Below are 18,180 nucleotides of genomic sequence, written 5' to 3' on the forward strand. Positions count from 1 at the left end.
TTTAGATGATATAATATTTAAGTAGTATATTATCAGTGTTTACAATTGAAACACAAGTAACTGAGTCTTTTATTTGTGAAACCACACTGGCATGCATGTGTAAACACACACACACACACACACACACACACACACACACACACACACACGCACAGTGTCACACATTGTGAACAATAATGTACCTTTGACTGAAGTTAGCTGCCTCTTCTTCCTTCCTTTTTGTTTTGCAGGTGGATGTGCAGTTGGTACTAAAGGAGACATATTGAGAACAGTTTAAGTGCAGTCCCATTCATGAATAGTAACCTTGACGTAGTAACACTGGTAAAAGCAAAGCTGGTGGAAACACTTACAAAAGTATTGAGAACAAAAATGATTAAAACGCTTGCACACAGGCCTAATTCTCCAAAAATGGTTTAATGCAACTGTGTATTAAACCGCCTTGGTGGCATTAAGCCTGGGTGTAGTAATCCAGCTAATAAGTATCATTCGGATAAGAAACACTGAAAGTAACAACCTCAGAGAGTGTGCTTGGACTAAATGTAAATACACTGGACTACTTTCATTGGCATACATTCCACAAAAGTTAATGGTACAGGTGCATGGTATTTCAATAACTATTTTATTTGTTTTACATGCCTACTATAAACAATAAGAGAAAAGATATTTGATCAATGGTCATTTTTGCATGACAGTGTGTTAAGTCATCCTAAAGATTAAAAGCTTAACTTTTACCATTATTTGTGTGGAAATCATGTGTACATAAGTATCATCAATCATAGTCAGGATACTACCATTCCAAAAAAATGCATTCCAGCAGTAAAAAGATTTACAGTGCTAGCATAGAGCAACCATGCCGTTATTACATCTCATCTCATCCCCTAGTAATTAAGCGGTTACCAATACTAAAAACAAACAAACAAACAAAACAACAACAAAACAACTTTAAACATTACTGTTTACAGCAACATGTAGATTTGACATATTGATAGCTGTTCAACACAACCTACCTTCACTGAAAAGAGGACAGGAGAGGGTAGGAGGCTTCGAATCATTGTTGTTAGGAAGCAGAGCAACTGTAGAACTGATAGGAAGCACAGTACAGCTTGTAGGTGGAGCAGTAGAGGTGGTAGATGGAACTGTAGAGGTGGGAATTGGAGCAGATGGAACAGCAGAGGTGGTTGGTGGAGCGGTACAGGTGGTAGGTGGTGCTGGAGAGGTCGTACTTGGAACATATAAAACTGTAGAGGTGGTGGGTAGACAAGATGGAGCTGTAGAGGTGGATGGTGCTGTAGAGGTAGTAGGTGGAACAGATGGAGTGTGAGAGGTGGTTGATGTAGCCGTAGAGGTGGGTGGGTGATGGAGCAGGCAGAGCTGAGGGTGTGGTGGATGGGGTTGTGGCTGTAGCAGCTGAATGTCAAAATGAATGAAAGAAAAATGAAAGATTTCAAGGTGAAAATTCATAAAATTTAAGAGATTGTTATGAATTCATTTAACATTTATAGCTACAAAATTGGCTTTACAGAATTGATATTATTGAAGTAGATACCCCAATAAGATTAAATTGTGCAACTGTCTGATCAGTGAATGCTTGGATTGAAGCATTCTTCAGTAGTGTACAAAGCTGTAAAGAATGGAACTTTGTCTCACCATCCATCAGTGCAACAAAGTTGACTTACCAGGAGATTTGTCTCATCATAAAGTTTGCTCAAACAGCCATTGTTGAACTGTTTTTTTGGCCCAGTTGACATCATATTTTGCTTTTTTCTGTTTTGGTTTGAGCTTTTGAGCCTGCCAAGCATGACAATTTCTGCACTCCTTGGCGGCAACGCCAAGGGGTGTACTGCAGTTGGTGCAAGCTTTATAACTAGCCTTTTTGCTTTCCATGTTCTGCAACAGGAATAGAGAGAAGATAATCAGTACCATTACTATGTCACTGAAGCAAAAATCACTGAATGGACTGTGATTAATTCAAAGCAAATGCATTACTTCAGATGTCTTTGCTTGTGACTTCATTACCATATAAACATGTAGCTACATTTACACCGGGGGACATAATGGCCATTTCCGGATTATTTATTTATTTATTTACATATGTCTGATTTTTGGTCCTGACTGTCTACTTCTTCTTTTGAAATGTCCCATATCGTGTTCACATTAACGTTGATGAACAACAGCAACATCTAGATAGCCAAATATAGGCTGATTATTCTAGCCCTCCGCCTGTCATGAATGTCTGAGAATTAAGTTATTTTGCTAGACCTCACTTTTTGAAGTATCTTCAGAGGAAATCAACGTATCACCCAAATAACCACTGGCAACAGAGAAGTGATCTTACTGCAGCCTTGGCAACACAGCCAAACTTTTGAACAACTTCATGTTTTGCCATTTCTTATAATGACAGTAATCGAAAGGATATTGTGAAGTAAACAAAATAAGTGATCTGGCAAAAATAAATTTTAGCTGTCAATACAACACGTTTTCACGTAAGACACCTACCTGACCTATGTGTTTTAATACCAACACAAACTCAGCGTTACATATATGCAAATATTTTCAATATTGATCCACATTATGTAACTTAGCTAAGTGTATGTGTGGATATATTTGTGAAGATGTTGTGATGCCTACAGTAAATGACAGACTAATACAAATGTTTGTTGCCTTAACTTGGGCTAAGAATGTGGCTTATATGTCTGTTTATTATTAGTATTTTTTTTTAACACGTCCATGAAAATACTGCTGTTGAATAATTTACAGTAAGCACAAATAAACAACAATACATTTTATTAATATATCATTTAAAATCAACCAGATGGTAAATACATCTATTATTCAGTGTATCCATTCATATTTTATATCTATTACATTTCTTACTTTGGCTTTGACTCACCTCTTTCCGTGCAAATGCAAAATGCCATCGTGGTAGTTAAATCCCGTTAGCCGCTTGGTGGTGCTTGTCCAGGATTCGGTATTTGTGAACTGATTTTCAGGGCATGAACAATCAGTGTGTTTATTCCGATTTCTCATGACACCATGTTGGTGTGTTTGTGTGTGTATTAGAGATGCCAAGATTCAGTGAGCGACTTGTTTCAAGTGGATATTACCCAAATACCAGCAACTCGACCAGCACCAGCTCCACTGGTTCTACTGGCCAACATCCTGCAGTGAAAACCTACTGAGGTACTTCAGTGTGTGTGTGTGTCTGTGTGTGTGTAACCTTGAAAATTTTACAGCGCAGAGTTCTGTTCCACTGTCATTCATTGTTTGCTCAAAATCACCTCTTCTTATTGCTCTGTCTGTGTCAGGAAGCCTAAATATGGGACCAACTTGGCAAATCTAGCAAATCTCATTCATGCAGCTCGTCTTGTTCATGTTCATTGTTTGCCCTAAATCAGAATAGAGTTTGACCCAGTTTTTTCAAAATATGAAAGTGAATTGTTATGTGGTAATATGGTAACACCCCTTACATCATCCGTTTTTGCATGGTCCAACCCCATCGCTTCAAGAACTTTCCCTGAATTTTCCCAGAATTCATTGTTCTAAACACCACTATTTCTCAGGTTTTCCTTCTCTGATAAATAAAAAAATAATACTCAACCATGTCCTCATCTTACCTCAGATGCTCAACCATGTCCCCATCTCACCTCAGATACTCTACAGTTAATGCAGGTGTTATCTTTCAAACAGTGGGGCTAGTCCATGCAAGGCGGATACTGAAGCAACTACATTCTGGCCATTACTTATGCCTCCCTGTCACTGTGACCTAAAATTTACCCTTTTCATATTGCCTTCATGTCTTCATGACCTTGCATTTTCCCTTTTTTGGTATACAGAGGCCCCCTTCCGTTGGCTTCAACATTCAGAGGCCTTCTTCCATTTCTCCAACAGAATGTTCCCAGTTACGGTTGTGTTTTTGACATTATAAATGATACAGACCAGTCTGTGTCAGTGGGAAAGTGTTACCATCCTGTGATACCAGCAGATGAGACATTTTTCATAATGTATATGATGTGTCCTGTTTGTAGGTTTGGCCCAGTCTCCTGCACAAGAAGAGATTATATTCTCAGAGGCATTCCCTTCTCCAGGTTAGACTCAAATGCTGGAATTGTCAAACCCATTTTTAATTTGACAGGAACATTACATTTTTCCCACAAACTGTGATGTGTTATTTGACATGTTCAGTTGGTGTAAAAATGGTTTTCTGAGTGAGGGGAACAAATGCTTGTATTAAAGAGTAAAACTCCTTGAGGAGGTGAAGAGGTGAGGATGGTAATAGTCATTATCACTGATGTGTATGAGCATCACTGATGTACACGGTCATATTTTAAGTCTTCCTTTCACTTTTTTGTATTTTTTTTGCTTCCTCAGCAAGTTCTTTGGCAACGTTCTACTTCTGGTTGCTCACAGCTTGGTCCAGTCTGACTTCTGGATTGTCTCTGCTACATGTATTTCTGCTGAGACGGTAAATTTGGTTTGGTTTTATATGGAGAGCAAGACATACGGTGGTATGAGTGTAGTGTTGAAGTGAATGTACATAGTCAGTACAGGTTCCGGTTTGTCTGACTGGAGGAGTTTTTTAGTTGTTTTTTTTTGGGAGGGGGGGGGGGGGGGGCTTGATCACAGTGTGTCTGATCACAGTGTAATTGTCATCAACTGGTTTCTGTCTCTGCGCAGACGCACCGCTGCTGTGTGGAAGACCACCCTTCTCTTCCTCCTCATCTCTCTGATGATTTTTGGTGAGTTTTTTATGCAGTCAGTCAGTGGAAATATCTGTTTTTTAGTAGGTGATATGTGGTTGATATGTGGATGTGGTTTAGTAGGTGATATGCGTCCAAGTCCCCGTGTGTGTAAAGTGTACTCCTATTGGTGTGGACACAGCAGAAACACAGTCCAAATATGTGACCATACAGACTGAATACACTGTCTTAGATGTTTATTTGAAACAGGCTGTCATGTGTTATCTGTAGGTTATGAGCAGTATAATCGTGTGTGTGTGTGTGTGTGTGTAGAAAATGAGCTGTGATGTCTGTCCTCAGGTGTATGGTACTGGTGCCCTTCTGTTTCTACATCCCTCACTCAGACTAAAGCAAGCAAAGATGTGGAGAAATTAGTGGTGAGAGACAGATAAATATACAGTGAGAGAGGGACAGGGAGTGACTATTAAGATGATCAGATGTATCTGTATTTTAATCATTTAAATATTTGTGTATGCGCATTGTGTCAGAGAGAGATTAGTCAGCTAAAACAAGAAAGAGAAAAACAGAAGCTTGATAGTGAGGTAAGAAATCTGACGTCTGAATATCTCATTTAACCATTAACCATTTATTTATGTGAATAATTTTGTGTGTTTTTCTAGTGACTGGTTGGACTGTACCAGTGAGCCATGGTTGCAGTGTCTTGTATTAGAATGAGTGTGGGTAGTTTTGAAGTGTTCTCTGTTTAAATAGCTGTTGAAGTGTTTGAATGTGTTTTAAGAGGTGTAGCAGATTGTTCATAGAGTCTGCACAGAGCTGACAGGATTGGGATGGCGGACTATGCTCTGGAATCTGCAGGTTTGACAGCTGTTTTAATCACTGCTAATATGGACTTTGATAGAGGTCAGAGGTCATTCTTTTGCTTTCTAATACTGCTGGGTTATTCCTTTACTGTTATCCTGGATGTGGACCACCAGAGGGCGGTATTACAAAGATGATAACTGACTCATCCCTGTAATTTCTGGTTACGTTAACTCAAAGTAGAAATCATGTCCTGTTTTCCTGCTGGTTACAGCCTTATGTATGGAGTGGCTTGGGCTGAGTAGGAAATTGACAGTGTAACATCAGCTGTCAAATAGTGACATTTTTAGAGATGTGTGTGTGTGTGTGTGTGTGTGTGTGTACTGGAAACCATCAGTTGAGGAGATGGCCAGATAATATATGGAGAAGTGAATGTCATTGAGTCGAGATGTCAGGATTCAATGTGAGGACCTAATGTGCTGGAATAACTCAGCTGGGTGAATGTTTAGATTGAAGATCAAAAGGTCTCTGGTTCACTCCTGGGTTTTGGAGACTTCTTAAGTTGTCTGTCTGATCCACCCTCCTAGTCTTCCCCCTCTAGGGCCACTGACGGGGCCAGCAGGTTGGCCGGGGGTGGCACGGGCAGTCCTGGGGCAGCTAACGTGCTGGGGCAGCTAATGCTAACGCTAGCACTTAAGTTGAAAGGTGGCATGTCAGCAGAAGCAAGCCAGGCTGGCTAGTTAAGAGAACTATGCTCCAAAGAAAGAGTTATGTTTTCCTCAGTTAAGTGACAGCGAACACACCATGTCATGTCAGCATGTCAGTGAAGCGAAAGCTCTGTGTAGTTTTGAAAAAGCCAATACTACCAGGTCCATTACATGTAGTGCATGTGTGTGTGTCTGTGTGTGTGTATGCATTGGTGTGTGTGAGTGTGTGTGTGTGTGTGTGTGTGTGGAGTGTTGTGTTCTGTGCACATATTTTACATTTTACTTCACTGTTGTCCAGCATAAGGGTTCAGACTGATTATATGCTTCATTTTTGCTCTACACTGTTCTGTACTTTATGGTATGAATTTTCAGTGTACATGCAGATGCTGCAAATTCTCCTGTTTTGGTCACGTACCCACTGTCACCACTGGTCTCATTCCTCATATGGTTGGACTTACTGGATATTATCTCCATGGAACAGAGTGGATCAATTGCAATCAACAAGCAATCAATTGCACTAACACCCCAAACAACTCACCTACCTACCTGCACAATGCCAATGCTGTTGCCAGTAATTCACTGTCCGTGTCAGGTGTTATGTCTGGTGGTGTTATGTCATGTTATGTCTAGGTTTGAAATATGTAGGGTTTTTTTTTTTGTATGTTGTAGAAGTTTTACTTTTTACTTACTTAGTACTTTCTTTACCCAGTACTTTCTGTCTTTACTCAGTACTTCTGTTTTACTCAGTACTTTCTGCTGTCATATTTATTCCAGCCCCATTTATTCCCTTTTTTTTTTTACCCTGCCCTCAGTATTTATTGTGCGTTGTTTATTGTTTTATGTGGTATTTATTTGTTATTTGTTTTATGTGGCACTGTGGTCCTTGTGTAACGCAGTCTCGTTCCCCTGTATGTATGAGTCATGCATATGTGGAGATGACAATAAAAGCAGTGTAAGTCTAAGTTTTGAGGAATTGGTGATTTCTATTTTTTTCATCAATGACTCAGAAACATTTCCTATCTCTTAGCTGTTCTCATTTTCTCATTCTGGAATTCGTATTTTGTCTTTCACTGAATCTGTTGCTTGTCTCTCACTCTGATGTAAATAAGCAAATACACGTTCAGCAAAAGAACATGTCAGATGGAGACAGAGATGAAAATAATGAGAGGAAGTTCAACACAGGGATCCTGTAATGCGCAAACTCTGAGAGTCACGTGCAGGCGCGGGTGAGATCAGTCATGACGGTGTTCCCGGTCGCTCACTGAGGCGCGTTTTTTTTTTTTTTTTTTTCAATTTCAAAAATACAGCGGATACAAACCCCTGCTTTTGTCACACTTATAAACGACGGCGGTCTTCTCCTCACTGAAATCAACCGTGGAGGAAATAGAGAAATTCATCGACGAATTCCACAGTAATCTGTGCGAAATGCCGGCTCAGAGGCCCAACCAGCGCACAGAGGGCTCAGCAAAGAAACGCTACCGGGAATCCTCCACCGACACCGAGGACTTAAACACGCCGACACAAGAGGTTAGTGTGCTTCACTCAATTAATGCAAGACTCAGCATTTTAGAATCACTGTCTGCTGAACTGAAAGAAATGCGAGCGAGCCTTGAATTTAATCACAAGGAAATCGAGGATCTAAAAAGAGACAACGAGTGCTTGAAAATTACTGTTGAAACATTGACCAAGGAACTGGACAACATTGTCAAAGAAAACAAGACCATAAAAGAAAACATATTGGATATACAATCACGCAGCATGCGCGATAACTTAATTTTCTCCGGGATTCCAGAAAATAAAACCGAAAACCCAATAAACACGATTAAAGATTTCATACGAACTGAACTAAAACTGCCCTCCGACATTGTTGACAATATAACTTTCCACCGGGTTCATCGCCTTGGAATCACAGCAAAGAGGGGGCCTCGGCCCATCATTGCAAAGTTTGAACACTTCCAACAAAAGGAGCTTGTGAAAAGCAGAGGCAGAGAACTAAAAGGAACTCACTACGGCCTCAATGATCAGTTCCCTCGTGAAATAAATGAACGCCGCAAGAAGCTCTACCCCATTCTTAAACAACATCGAGCAGAAGGAAAAAGAGCTTCAATCACCGTAGACAAACTGTACATCGACGGCCAACTATTTCGCGATCTCAAGATTACACCGTGGCTTTTCTAAATGGAAAAAAAAAAAAATCACACCCCAAATGCGATTTATCTGTTCATACCAGTGTTCTCTCCCCATCTCTCTTTTTTCCTTAACTTAAACATTACCCACATACCCCCTGTTTTTTCTGTTTTGTTTACATAAATTTATTTGTTTGATTCTTTACTCTATCTCTCACCTTATTTTCTCCTATTCCAATGACTCCAACCATTCACCCCTTTCCTCACTCTGTTTTCCCTACCTGCTCTCCTTCTAATACACTGTCACATCTTATCCAGACTTATGTTTCTGTAATACCCTTCTGCACTGTCTGTTTCTGTGGTCTGTGTTCAAATGTCCTTCTGTCTGACTCTGTGTCTGTATATAAACTGAGTGTCTCTTTTCTTTGTTATATGTTAACATCACACATATTTGGAGTTCATGTGGAGTTCACCTCCCACCATTTCTATTCTATTCTATTTTCTCCTATCTATCCCCTTTTTTTTGTTTTTTTTTGGTTTTTTTCTGGGTTTTGGTTTTTTTTTTTGGTTTTTTTTTTGTTTTGTTTTGTTTTGTTTTGTTTTTTTCCTCCCCAATTTTATTTTATTATTATTTATCTTATTTTACTTTTACTTTTTCTTTGTTGACTCCAATTGATTCTACTACCAATGACACACAGTAAACATATGTAATGTCTTCAACAAAATTTATAAGTTGGAATGTCAGGGGTCTTAACTTGTTGGCAAAGAGAGTCAAAATACTCACTCACCTGCAAAACCTTAAAGGAGACATCTGTCTATTACAAGAAACACACCTCATTAATTCAGACCATGAAAAATTAAAAAATCATTGGGTTAACCAAGTTTTTGCAGCATCTTACACCTCTAAAAAAAGAGGAGTGGCAATATTAATCAGCAAAAATACACCTTACACCAGCAATTCAGTCACAGCAGATCCTGAGGGACGTTACCTAATAATCAGTGGTTCCATTGGCAATATCAAATTAACAGTAGCAAACATATATGCACCCAATGAGGACAACCCCACATTTTTTCACAACTTTTTTGCTCAGCTTATGAACTTCTCTGACACGACCATCATTCTTGGAGGTGACTTCAATACAATTATGGACTTTAACCTCGACCGCTCAAACACTACAAAATTCTCCAGACCAATGAAATCATCAGAAACACTGCAACAATACATAAATGACTTTGGTCTCAGTGACAATTGGCGACTACATAACCCCACCAGCAGAGAATATACTTATTACTCTCCACACCACAATTCACTTTCCCGGATCGATTACTTCTTAATAAGTAATTCTATTATATCTAAAACAGGAAATGCAAAGATTCACCCAATTATCATTTCTGACCATGCCCCAGTTAGCTTCAATCTCATAAACAAAATCTCCATAAAACCACAGACTAGATGGCGCTTCAACACATCATTACTGCAAGATTCAGAATTCAACACATACCTGATACAAGAGTGGACATCCTTTATTGAACTGAATGACTCCCCATTCACCTCATCTATATTATTATGGGAAACAGCTAAGGCAGTATTAAGAGGAAAAATCATTTCATACTCCACTCACAGAAAAAAGAAAGAACAAGACTTGGAAAAAAAGCTTGAGCAGAGAATTGGTGAGCTTACTCTGTCAGTAGCTGAAAATCCATCTGATGACCTTCGTAAAGAACTCATTGAAACAAAATACGAACTTGATACCATCATAAATAAGAAAACCCAATTCCTTATACAGAGACTCCGGCATAACCATTTTGAACAAAATGACAAATCTGGACAGTATCTGGCAAATCAACTAAAAAGACAACAAGAAAAAACAATCATACCAGTCATTAAAAACTCTGAAGGGAAAACCGTGTCCACTCCAAATGATATCTCAGCAACCTTTCAGTCCTTTTATTACAACCTTTACAAATCAAACTGTACATGTGATCCCCCTGCAATTCAAACTTTTCTTGACAATATCAAACTCCCCAGGCTAAATAAAACTCAAGTAATAAATCTAGATCGACCACTTTCATCAGACGATTTTAAAAAAGCACTGTTTTCAATGCCAAATAACAAAGCACCTGGAGCCGATGGTTTCCCAGCAGAATTTTACAAACATTTCTGGCCAACAATATCACCATTATTCATAAAAATGACCGCTGAAATTCAACATTCCTCTGTCATTCCACCCCATATGAATACAGCACTTATATCACTCCTCCTTAAGCCTAATAAAGACCCAACTCTCTGCTCAAGCTATCGCCCATTATCTCTCATTAACACAGACATTAAAATCATCAGTAAAGCACTAGCTATGAGATTAGAAACAGTCATCTCTTCTATAATACATCCTGATCAAACAGGTTTCATTAAAGGTAGGCATTCATCAAATAACATGCGCCGTCTATTCAATCTAATCAGTATAGCCAAAACCCAAACAAACAATACAGTCATCCTGTCATTAGATGCAGAAAAAGCATTTGACCGTGTTAACTGGACATTCCTATTCTCCACATTAGAAAGATTTGGTTTTGGGGACTCATTTATCCAATGGATTAAAATTTTGTACAACTCACCCACAGCATTAGTAATCACAAATGGCATAATTTCACAACGTTTCACACTTCACAGAGGTACAAGACAAGGATGCCCACTCTCACCCCTACTATTTGCCCTGTTTATTGAACCCCTAGCAGCTGCCATCCGCCAAAACACCCAAATCACTGGTATCACCACTCTGAACACAACCCACAAAGTCAGTCTATATGCAGATGACCTATTACTATATGCACAAAACCCTCTTACATCACTCCCAGCCATTTTCAATCTGATTGGGACATTTTCTGCCATCTCAGAATATTCAATCAACTGGTCAAAATCCATTATTCTCCCAGTTAACCAGGACCAGTGGAATGCTGTGACACCCAGGCTCTCACTAAACATCCCTACAGGTAACCTTCGATATCTTGGCATTGATATTTCCTCCAACCTTTCAGATTTGTTTGAATTGAACTTCACACCAATTCTTAAAACCACTGAAAAGTGTTTAAGTTGTTGGAATAACTTACCACTCTCACTTGCTGGCCGCATAGCTGCAGTGAAAATGTCAATCCTACCAAGAATCAACTATCTCTTTTCAATGACTCCCGTCTTCCCAACACCCAACTGGTTTTCTACTCTAAACTCAATAATCACAAAATTTTACTGGAAAAATAAACAACCAAGAATTAAACTCTCAACACTCCAGGAAAGCAAACAGCTTGGTGGCTTAAATGCCCCAAACTTTCTCCATTACTTCTTAGCTCATCAGTTACAGTACATAATGAAATGGACATATTCAGACATACAACAAGATCCTTGGCTTGAAACTGAACAGTCAGCTTGTGAAGAATTCTCTATTAAAGACTTGCCATTCTTACCCCAATCAATCAAAAAACATAACTGCTATAAGGTCATCACCATTTCAACAACCCTGGAAGCTTGGTGGAAAACCAATAAGATCACAAATCACCCACTTAAACCATGTAACCTCGCACCAATTTGGAACAACCCCGATTTCTTAATCAATAAGACCGCCTTCACATTTAATTCCTGGAAAAGTAAGGGAATCACCCACTTACAACACCTGTTTGTAAATGATAAATTCTTAACCATCCATGAACTAACACAGAAATATAACATGACCCAATCAAACTTTTTACAGTACCTCCAGCTTAAAAATGCACTAAAAAATAAAATACAACTCTCCAACATTGATTTACAACCACCACCATTAATAGAAAAGATAGCATCCATTTCAACATCTGAGAAACCTTTATCTAAAATATACAAACACATATCATCACCAAAAGAAGAAGCACTACCTATACCAATAACAAACTGGGAAAAAGATTTAAAAATTAAGACTGATCTCAGTTTCTGGAAACAAATATGTAGCAACATCTTCTCCATGACAAACAACTCCCAACTACAGCTAATCCAGTATAAGGTCATGCACAGAACACACATCACCACCCGTAGAATGCACCTCATGGGCTTCACCAATACAGATATCTGTCCACAATGCACCCTCAACACAATAGATTGTTATTATCACTCTTTCTGGCAATGCACACCAACCAAAAATTTCTGGCAAGCCATAATATTTGAACTCTCCAAATTTCTGGGTCACAGCATTCCACTGTCCCCGTCCCTTTGCCTTCTAGGAGATCTCACACCCATCAGTCATATCCACAAATACCACAAGATCATACTTGTCACCTTAACAATAGCCAAAAAAACAATACTCCTAAACTGGAAATACAGGCACAAACTTTCAATATCACAATGGCTTAATCTGTTAACAGACTACCTCTCAATGGAACGAATCACAGCTAAAAACAATAAACAGACCAAATTATTCAGTAACACCTGGGAACCCATCCTTGTAGCTCTGAACTTTCCAACAAATTGACCCCCCCCCCCCTTTTTTTTTTTTTTTTTTTTTTTTTTCTTCCTCTCTCTCCCCCTTCTTCCTTCTTCTCCCCTTTTCCTTTAATGGTATCTAAATGTTATCTTCCTGCTTCATTACTATCACTACATTATTATTATTATTATTATTATTATTATTTATTATTATTATTACTATTATTACTAGTACTACTATTATCATTATTACTGATCTTTCCTACTAGTATCATTTTCACTGCTATCACTTATGATTACTCAGTGTTATAACTATACCGATGATGATGATTATTATTATTGTTGTTGTTGTTGTTGTTGTTATTGCTGATATTGTTATTGTCCTTTTTCTTCCTCCTCCTCTTCTACTTCTTCCTTTTTCTTTCCCCTCTTCTTCTTCAACTGCAACATAATGGCTCTGTGACAGGATCAATGTGATGTCTTGTTCTATGTTATGTGTCCCATGTGTGTGTATGTATGTCTGTATGTATCAACAATTAAAAAAAAAAATAAATAAATAAATAAAAAAAAAAGAAAATAATAAGAGGAAGTCACAGGAAATTGCAGTGACACAGATCTAAACCTGAACACAGTTATTTCAGAAATACAATAAACTCACACTTATGAGAAATATATAATCATTTAATCAGAACTTACAAAAACTGTGATTCACTTTGTGATTCCCATAATGTGTAGTCAGAATTAGGGGTGTGCATGAATGGGGAATGCCTTATTTGGAAAAAAATGAGATTCTAACTAATCATAACAAATACAAAATAGAAAACCCATTCTTTTTTTTTTTAATTTTCTCAAGCAATGTGATTGTTATAGTGCAATGACATGGATTTTCATATCGGCTTGGTTGCACTGACAGTAAAGAGAGTGAGGGAGGGAGAAGGGTTCCTTTTAAATGAGTGTGTGTGCACGCGAGTGTGTTTGTGTGTGTGTGTATGTGTGTGTGAGCTTGGCCAACCTGCAGGTCAACTCAATGCTGCTTTTGGACTGACTGAGCATGAACTGACATTGTTTATTGAAGTAGTACAAGTGAGGGTGAAGTACAAGTAGGATGATACTGTAAATCCTCAAATAGTGGCTGGGTCTTTAACTATTGAATTACATATATTCGGGTCGAATTATAGCTGGGGATCCTACCTGTTTGGGCAAATAAAGGCCGGTTCCAAATTCAGGCTGGGTACAAAAAAAGAAAGAAAGAAAGAAAGAAAACCCTCAAAATACAGAAAGTCTCAAGTGGTAAACTCATGAAAGAAGTACTATAGTTACTCAAAGATAATGCCTGCTATTCTAAACACAGAAATGTTTAAGTGCCTTCTCACAAAGCCAGCAGCCAGCTACAAACAGTTTGGCTAACTGACAACAAATGTAGCTTATCATATCTAACTTGGCTGGGTAAATATAAACATAAGGGGAAAGTTTTTCTTAATAAAGAGAAGCATTTCCGCTCTCTCACACATAAGTCGGTTTCTTTCCTCACTAACAACTTCAGAAGCTGCGCTGAAGAGTCATTTGCCATCAAAATTAGTGCATGGCACCGACAGAAATAATAATAGTCTGTCTCAAATAAAGATCCATCCAAAATTACAAGTCACTGATAAATCTATTTTGTTAATGAAGTCATCGCTATCCAAGTCTGATGTTTCCCAGCAAATACCTGATATACGAGCCAACCACGCTGACCAAATTTCCCACAATGTGTGTTTCTATCCCTGACAGAGTAGGATGCCAGTGGGGGAGGTGGAGCGTCTGAGACACCATATCCTTCACAAATAATGTTTCTTATGTTTTAAAAACGTCTCAGTCTAGTTTCAAAGCCACCCTGGTACGCCAAAGGATCAATGTTGTTACATTACTCTTTTCCCCATGCCTCAAGCACGTCTATAAGTGGAGTTGGGGCTTCTTTGTTTTGCATATTTCATCAACTATTAAATATTTGATTGAAAAGTGTGTATTCCCAAGGTTATGGTGGTAGTGTTGAGATTCCTACATATATATTTGGTGGGTGTTTTTTTTTCAGTTTTTATTGTTATATAGATTTGGTTACCTGCTGACCAGGCTTTATTCTCATTCTGCCAAGGGTGTGATTTGAAAGTTTTGAGGAACTGGTGATTTCTAGTTATTTCCTTTTATTCTTCAATGGCTCATCAAAAATTTCCCATCTCTTAGCTTTTCTTTCTTTCTTTCTTTTTTAAGTATGTCATTTTTTTCACTATGACATATTTAAGCATCAAAAGAATTTGTTGGATATGGAAATGATAGGAAAAAATGTGGTTGGAAATTTAAATGACACTGATTTAAATCTGAGCACAGTTTATTACAATTAAACAATGGGCCATGGTCCTAAAAATATAAACAGTTGGTCATGAATTCTAAAACATATGGCGGACATCCCAAAAGCAGGTATATGAACACAGACCAGCTGTGCTCTAAGCCAGTGATCCAAACACAGATCATAAATAACAATAAATAAATTAATACAGTTTCTGATTAAATACTGAAATGCATAAATACTGCTAAATTCTTCATTCATAAATATGGGAAGCATGTTATTAATGCTGTATTTGTTGTGGTTCTCATTTGTTGATAAAAATCTCTGGTGACAGTGTCTTTAAAACAACAGCCTCCAAAGACAATCCTGAGATCTTCTCCGTTCCCTTACACTCCAGAGCGAGGTCACAGTTTTTGGCAGCAGACCTGATGTGATCCTTCCAGCTGTCTGGCATGAGCTCAAGGCTTCTTGCTACAAAATAAAAGTCCAAAAGTGTTAATTCCACTTACGGTTTAACAGTTTGTAGAGTCTGTTCACAGACACAGAAGAAAAACCATGAAAATTGATATATTTGACTAAGTTAACAATTAAAGACTGCAGAGTGACTGTTAACAATCAGCTTTTTGTTTATCAGTGCTTTGTATCAGTTAGTCGGGTCCACAGACTGTCGTTACACCATAGCACTTTTTTAATCAGTGTCTCCTAACATAGCGAACATGGTAAATGGTCACTACTTACTTGGCAAGGATCTTATCAATGACCTTCTTAACCCAGGGGGCAGTGGTATCCAAACAAATCTTGTCACCACTGTACTTCAGAGTGGCACTGCAGGATGTTAAGAGAAAAAGACCAGTTAAAACAGCATATTGTTACGACCCTTGGTCGTTAGTTCTTGTGTATGTTTCTGTTGTTTCGTTGTGTGGGTGTGTGTCTTGCTGCTGTTGGTTCGTTGTGTGGGTGTGTGTCTCTCTGCAGATGTGCGGCGACGGGATTGGCTCCACGAGGCAAGTGGGATTCCGTCGTTTTTCCAGTAGGCTGCGGGGAAAGCTTTTAAAAAGGACCAACGGACCAGCGGAGAGGCGAGGAACAAACAGAGAGAGATTTTGTTGTATTGGATTAGTGGGTTATGTGTTTTTTGTTAAGTGTTCCTCCTTTGTAGAAAAGAAACCGTTTGTTAATTGTGTGAGTGTTCTGTTAGTTTCTGTTGTTTAAAATCGTGCCATAAGAGTGTTCGTAGTTTTTTTTTGCTGTGCGGTTAACATCTGTTCTGTTTCCGCCCTGGGAGCTGTAGGGGTGAGCTGACATTTCTGTTACCTTTATCGTTTTCTCCTGTTTTTTGTTAGATAGGGAGTTAGTGTAAGGTTTGTCTTTATTTTGTCTTTTCTTTCTGTTAGAGTAGGTAGTTCTTTTTTTAAAAATAGTTAGTTTTCATTTTGGTTATTATTTTGGCCTGGGCAAACCCCGACGCTGTTCTCCCCTCTCTTTTCTTTTATTTTTGTGTAAATAAAATTGTAAATATCACTGGCAATCATATGGTCTCGGTCACTTTTATGTTGCACCCAGTACCCCTAGAGCTGGGACGTAACAATATCCAAATACAAAACACCTCTGTACTAAGATTATGCCATTGCCTGTAGGACATGGTATAGTTTCACGAAAATCTACCACTCTGAAGATTAAACAAGCCATTTCCCATTTCCTTATTACTCCGGGAACAGCTGAACAGTAAAGAGCTGATGACTGACTGTGACTATGAAGCAGAGAGACAGCAAAACAGTAGGACTCACATGATCTCTGTGTCTTTACAGTGTGAGCTTGGAGGGAACAGCTCCACTTTCTCAATGAGTTTACCCATAAACCTGCTTTCAGTCTCAATGCAGCGACAGCGAGGGTCAGCTCCTACGCCCGTCAAACTCATTCCTGTGGAAAGTTGAAAATAACAATCAGTTTTTAAGAATAATGCTATGGAGGATTTTGTGATCTTTACAATATGGATGAAAGCATGAGAAATGCAACTGCAAGTGCAGCAGAAGATATTTGACTGGAGAATACTTAGAGACCAAAAATGAATTCTGCATGTAGTTACACGCATTATATTTAACCTATCACAGGTGAAATTTAGAAATTTAGATATCAAATATCAACTTACCCTCAGTAATACTCAGAACTGCCACAAATACAATGACAGAAGAGCAGAAGTTCATCTTGATTTCAGAGTGAAGTGACCAACAGTGATGTTAAACCAGCACAGCTGAAGTTAATTTTTGTAAAAGGTCTGTTCAGTGGAGATGTATCCAGTAGTTCTTGTGCTGAAACTACACTTCTGTCTGAAGGAGTTGTGTTTACAGTGTGTCGTCCTCACTCACAGGCGATAATGTGACACAGTGTGGGACTGCTGCTCTTTTAAAGCTGCTGGCTGGAAGTGAGTCACACATGACATTGCGCAATCCTGAAATCGGGGAGAGTCTGCACTGATGCCATGGCATGAACTCATGGGCTCATACTCTACAAATCATTTCCGTCAAAACCAATTGACAAATCCGTGAAAAAATAATCAAAGATATGCAGTATATCATGAAAGACAGAAAACAATTGCAACAATTCCTGAACTGAAAGCACAAGAAGATTAAATTACAACAAAGTATAACAGCAAACTGTCGGTGTGAAAAAAATCTTTACAGTAAAGGCAGTAGCCAACATTTGGTTCTGCTCAAATCAGTGTAAATACACACATTTTGAATTGTCCTAGACAGCTTCAAACAGACACAAAGAGGCTACAAGCTCAAGTTTAGTGACTTTTGGGGTGAGTTTGCTTCAACTAGAGTCCTGCATGGGCTTGAAATTTAGGGGTGAGTTCTACTGAAAATGAAGGCTGAAAGACTTATCAAAGCTTGCTTGCCCCTTCCAAATTATTCCTCAGAAAAGAATTTGATTTCTTATACACTGGGATTGTTCAAATGTCACACATTTTTATGCAGATTGTGTTTAAATAGTATTTCAGGAAATGTCTGATTTTGACTGCCAGATTAATGAAGTTTTATAAATAGGCACACACAAACATCCAGTGTTCACATACACACACATA

General features: G+C 38.5%; 1 protein-coding gene and 1 pseudogene across 1 annotated transcript; one reads left to right on the forward strand and one right to left on the reverse strand.

Annotated features, from left to right (window-relative positions):
• Positions 1-18,180, forward strand: part of LOC115821465 (NACHT, LRR and PYD domains-containing protein 12-like) — a 67,756-nt pseudogene that overhangs the window by 39,006 nt on the left and 10,570 nt on the right.
• On the reverse strand, positions 15,447-17,311 carry LOC115820359 (interleukin-8-like). The gene is made up of 4 exons (XM_030783914.1): positions 17,245-17,311; positions 16,883-17,015; positions 15,834-15,920; positions 15,447-15,566 (listed from the first exon to the last, which is right to left on the reverse strand). The coding sequence occupies exons 1-4, from the start codon at positions 17,297-17,299 to the stop codon at positions 15,554-15,556; spliced, it is 288 nt and encodes a 95-aa protein (XP_030639774.1). The 5' UTR covers positions 17,300-17,311; the 3' UTR covers positions 15,447-15,553.

The sequence above is a fragment of the Chanos chanos genome, chromosome 9 (assembly GCF_902362185.1).
Source record: "Chanos chanos chromosome 9, fChaCha1.1, whole genome shotgun sequence".
In the NCBI taxonomy this organism is placed as follows: Eukaryota; Metazoa; Chordata; class Actinopteri; order Gonorynchiformes; family Chanidae; genus Chanos; species Chanos chanos.

What these genes read in the sequence shown, in the direction of transcription:
- LOC115820359 (XM_030783914.1), bottom strand. Translation starts at nt 17,299, where the DNA reads ATGAACTTCTGCTCTTCTGTCATTGTATTTGTGGCAGTTCTGAGTATT. An exon ending in AGTTCTGAGTATTACTGAGG is followed by an intron (nt 17,016 to 17,244) that starts GTAAGTTGATAT and finishes AACTTTCCACAG; the next exon opens with GAATGAGTTTGACGGGCGTA. An exon ending in TGTAAAGACACAGAGATCAT is followed by an intron (nt 15,921 to 16,882) that starts GTGAGTCCTACT and finishes AACATCCTGCAG; the next exon opens with TGCCACTCTGAAGTACAGTG.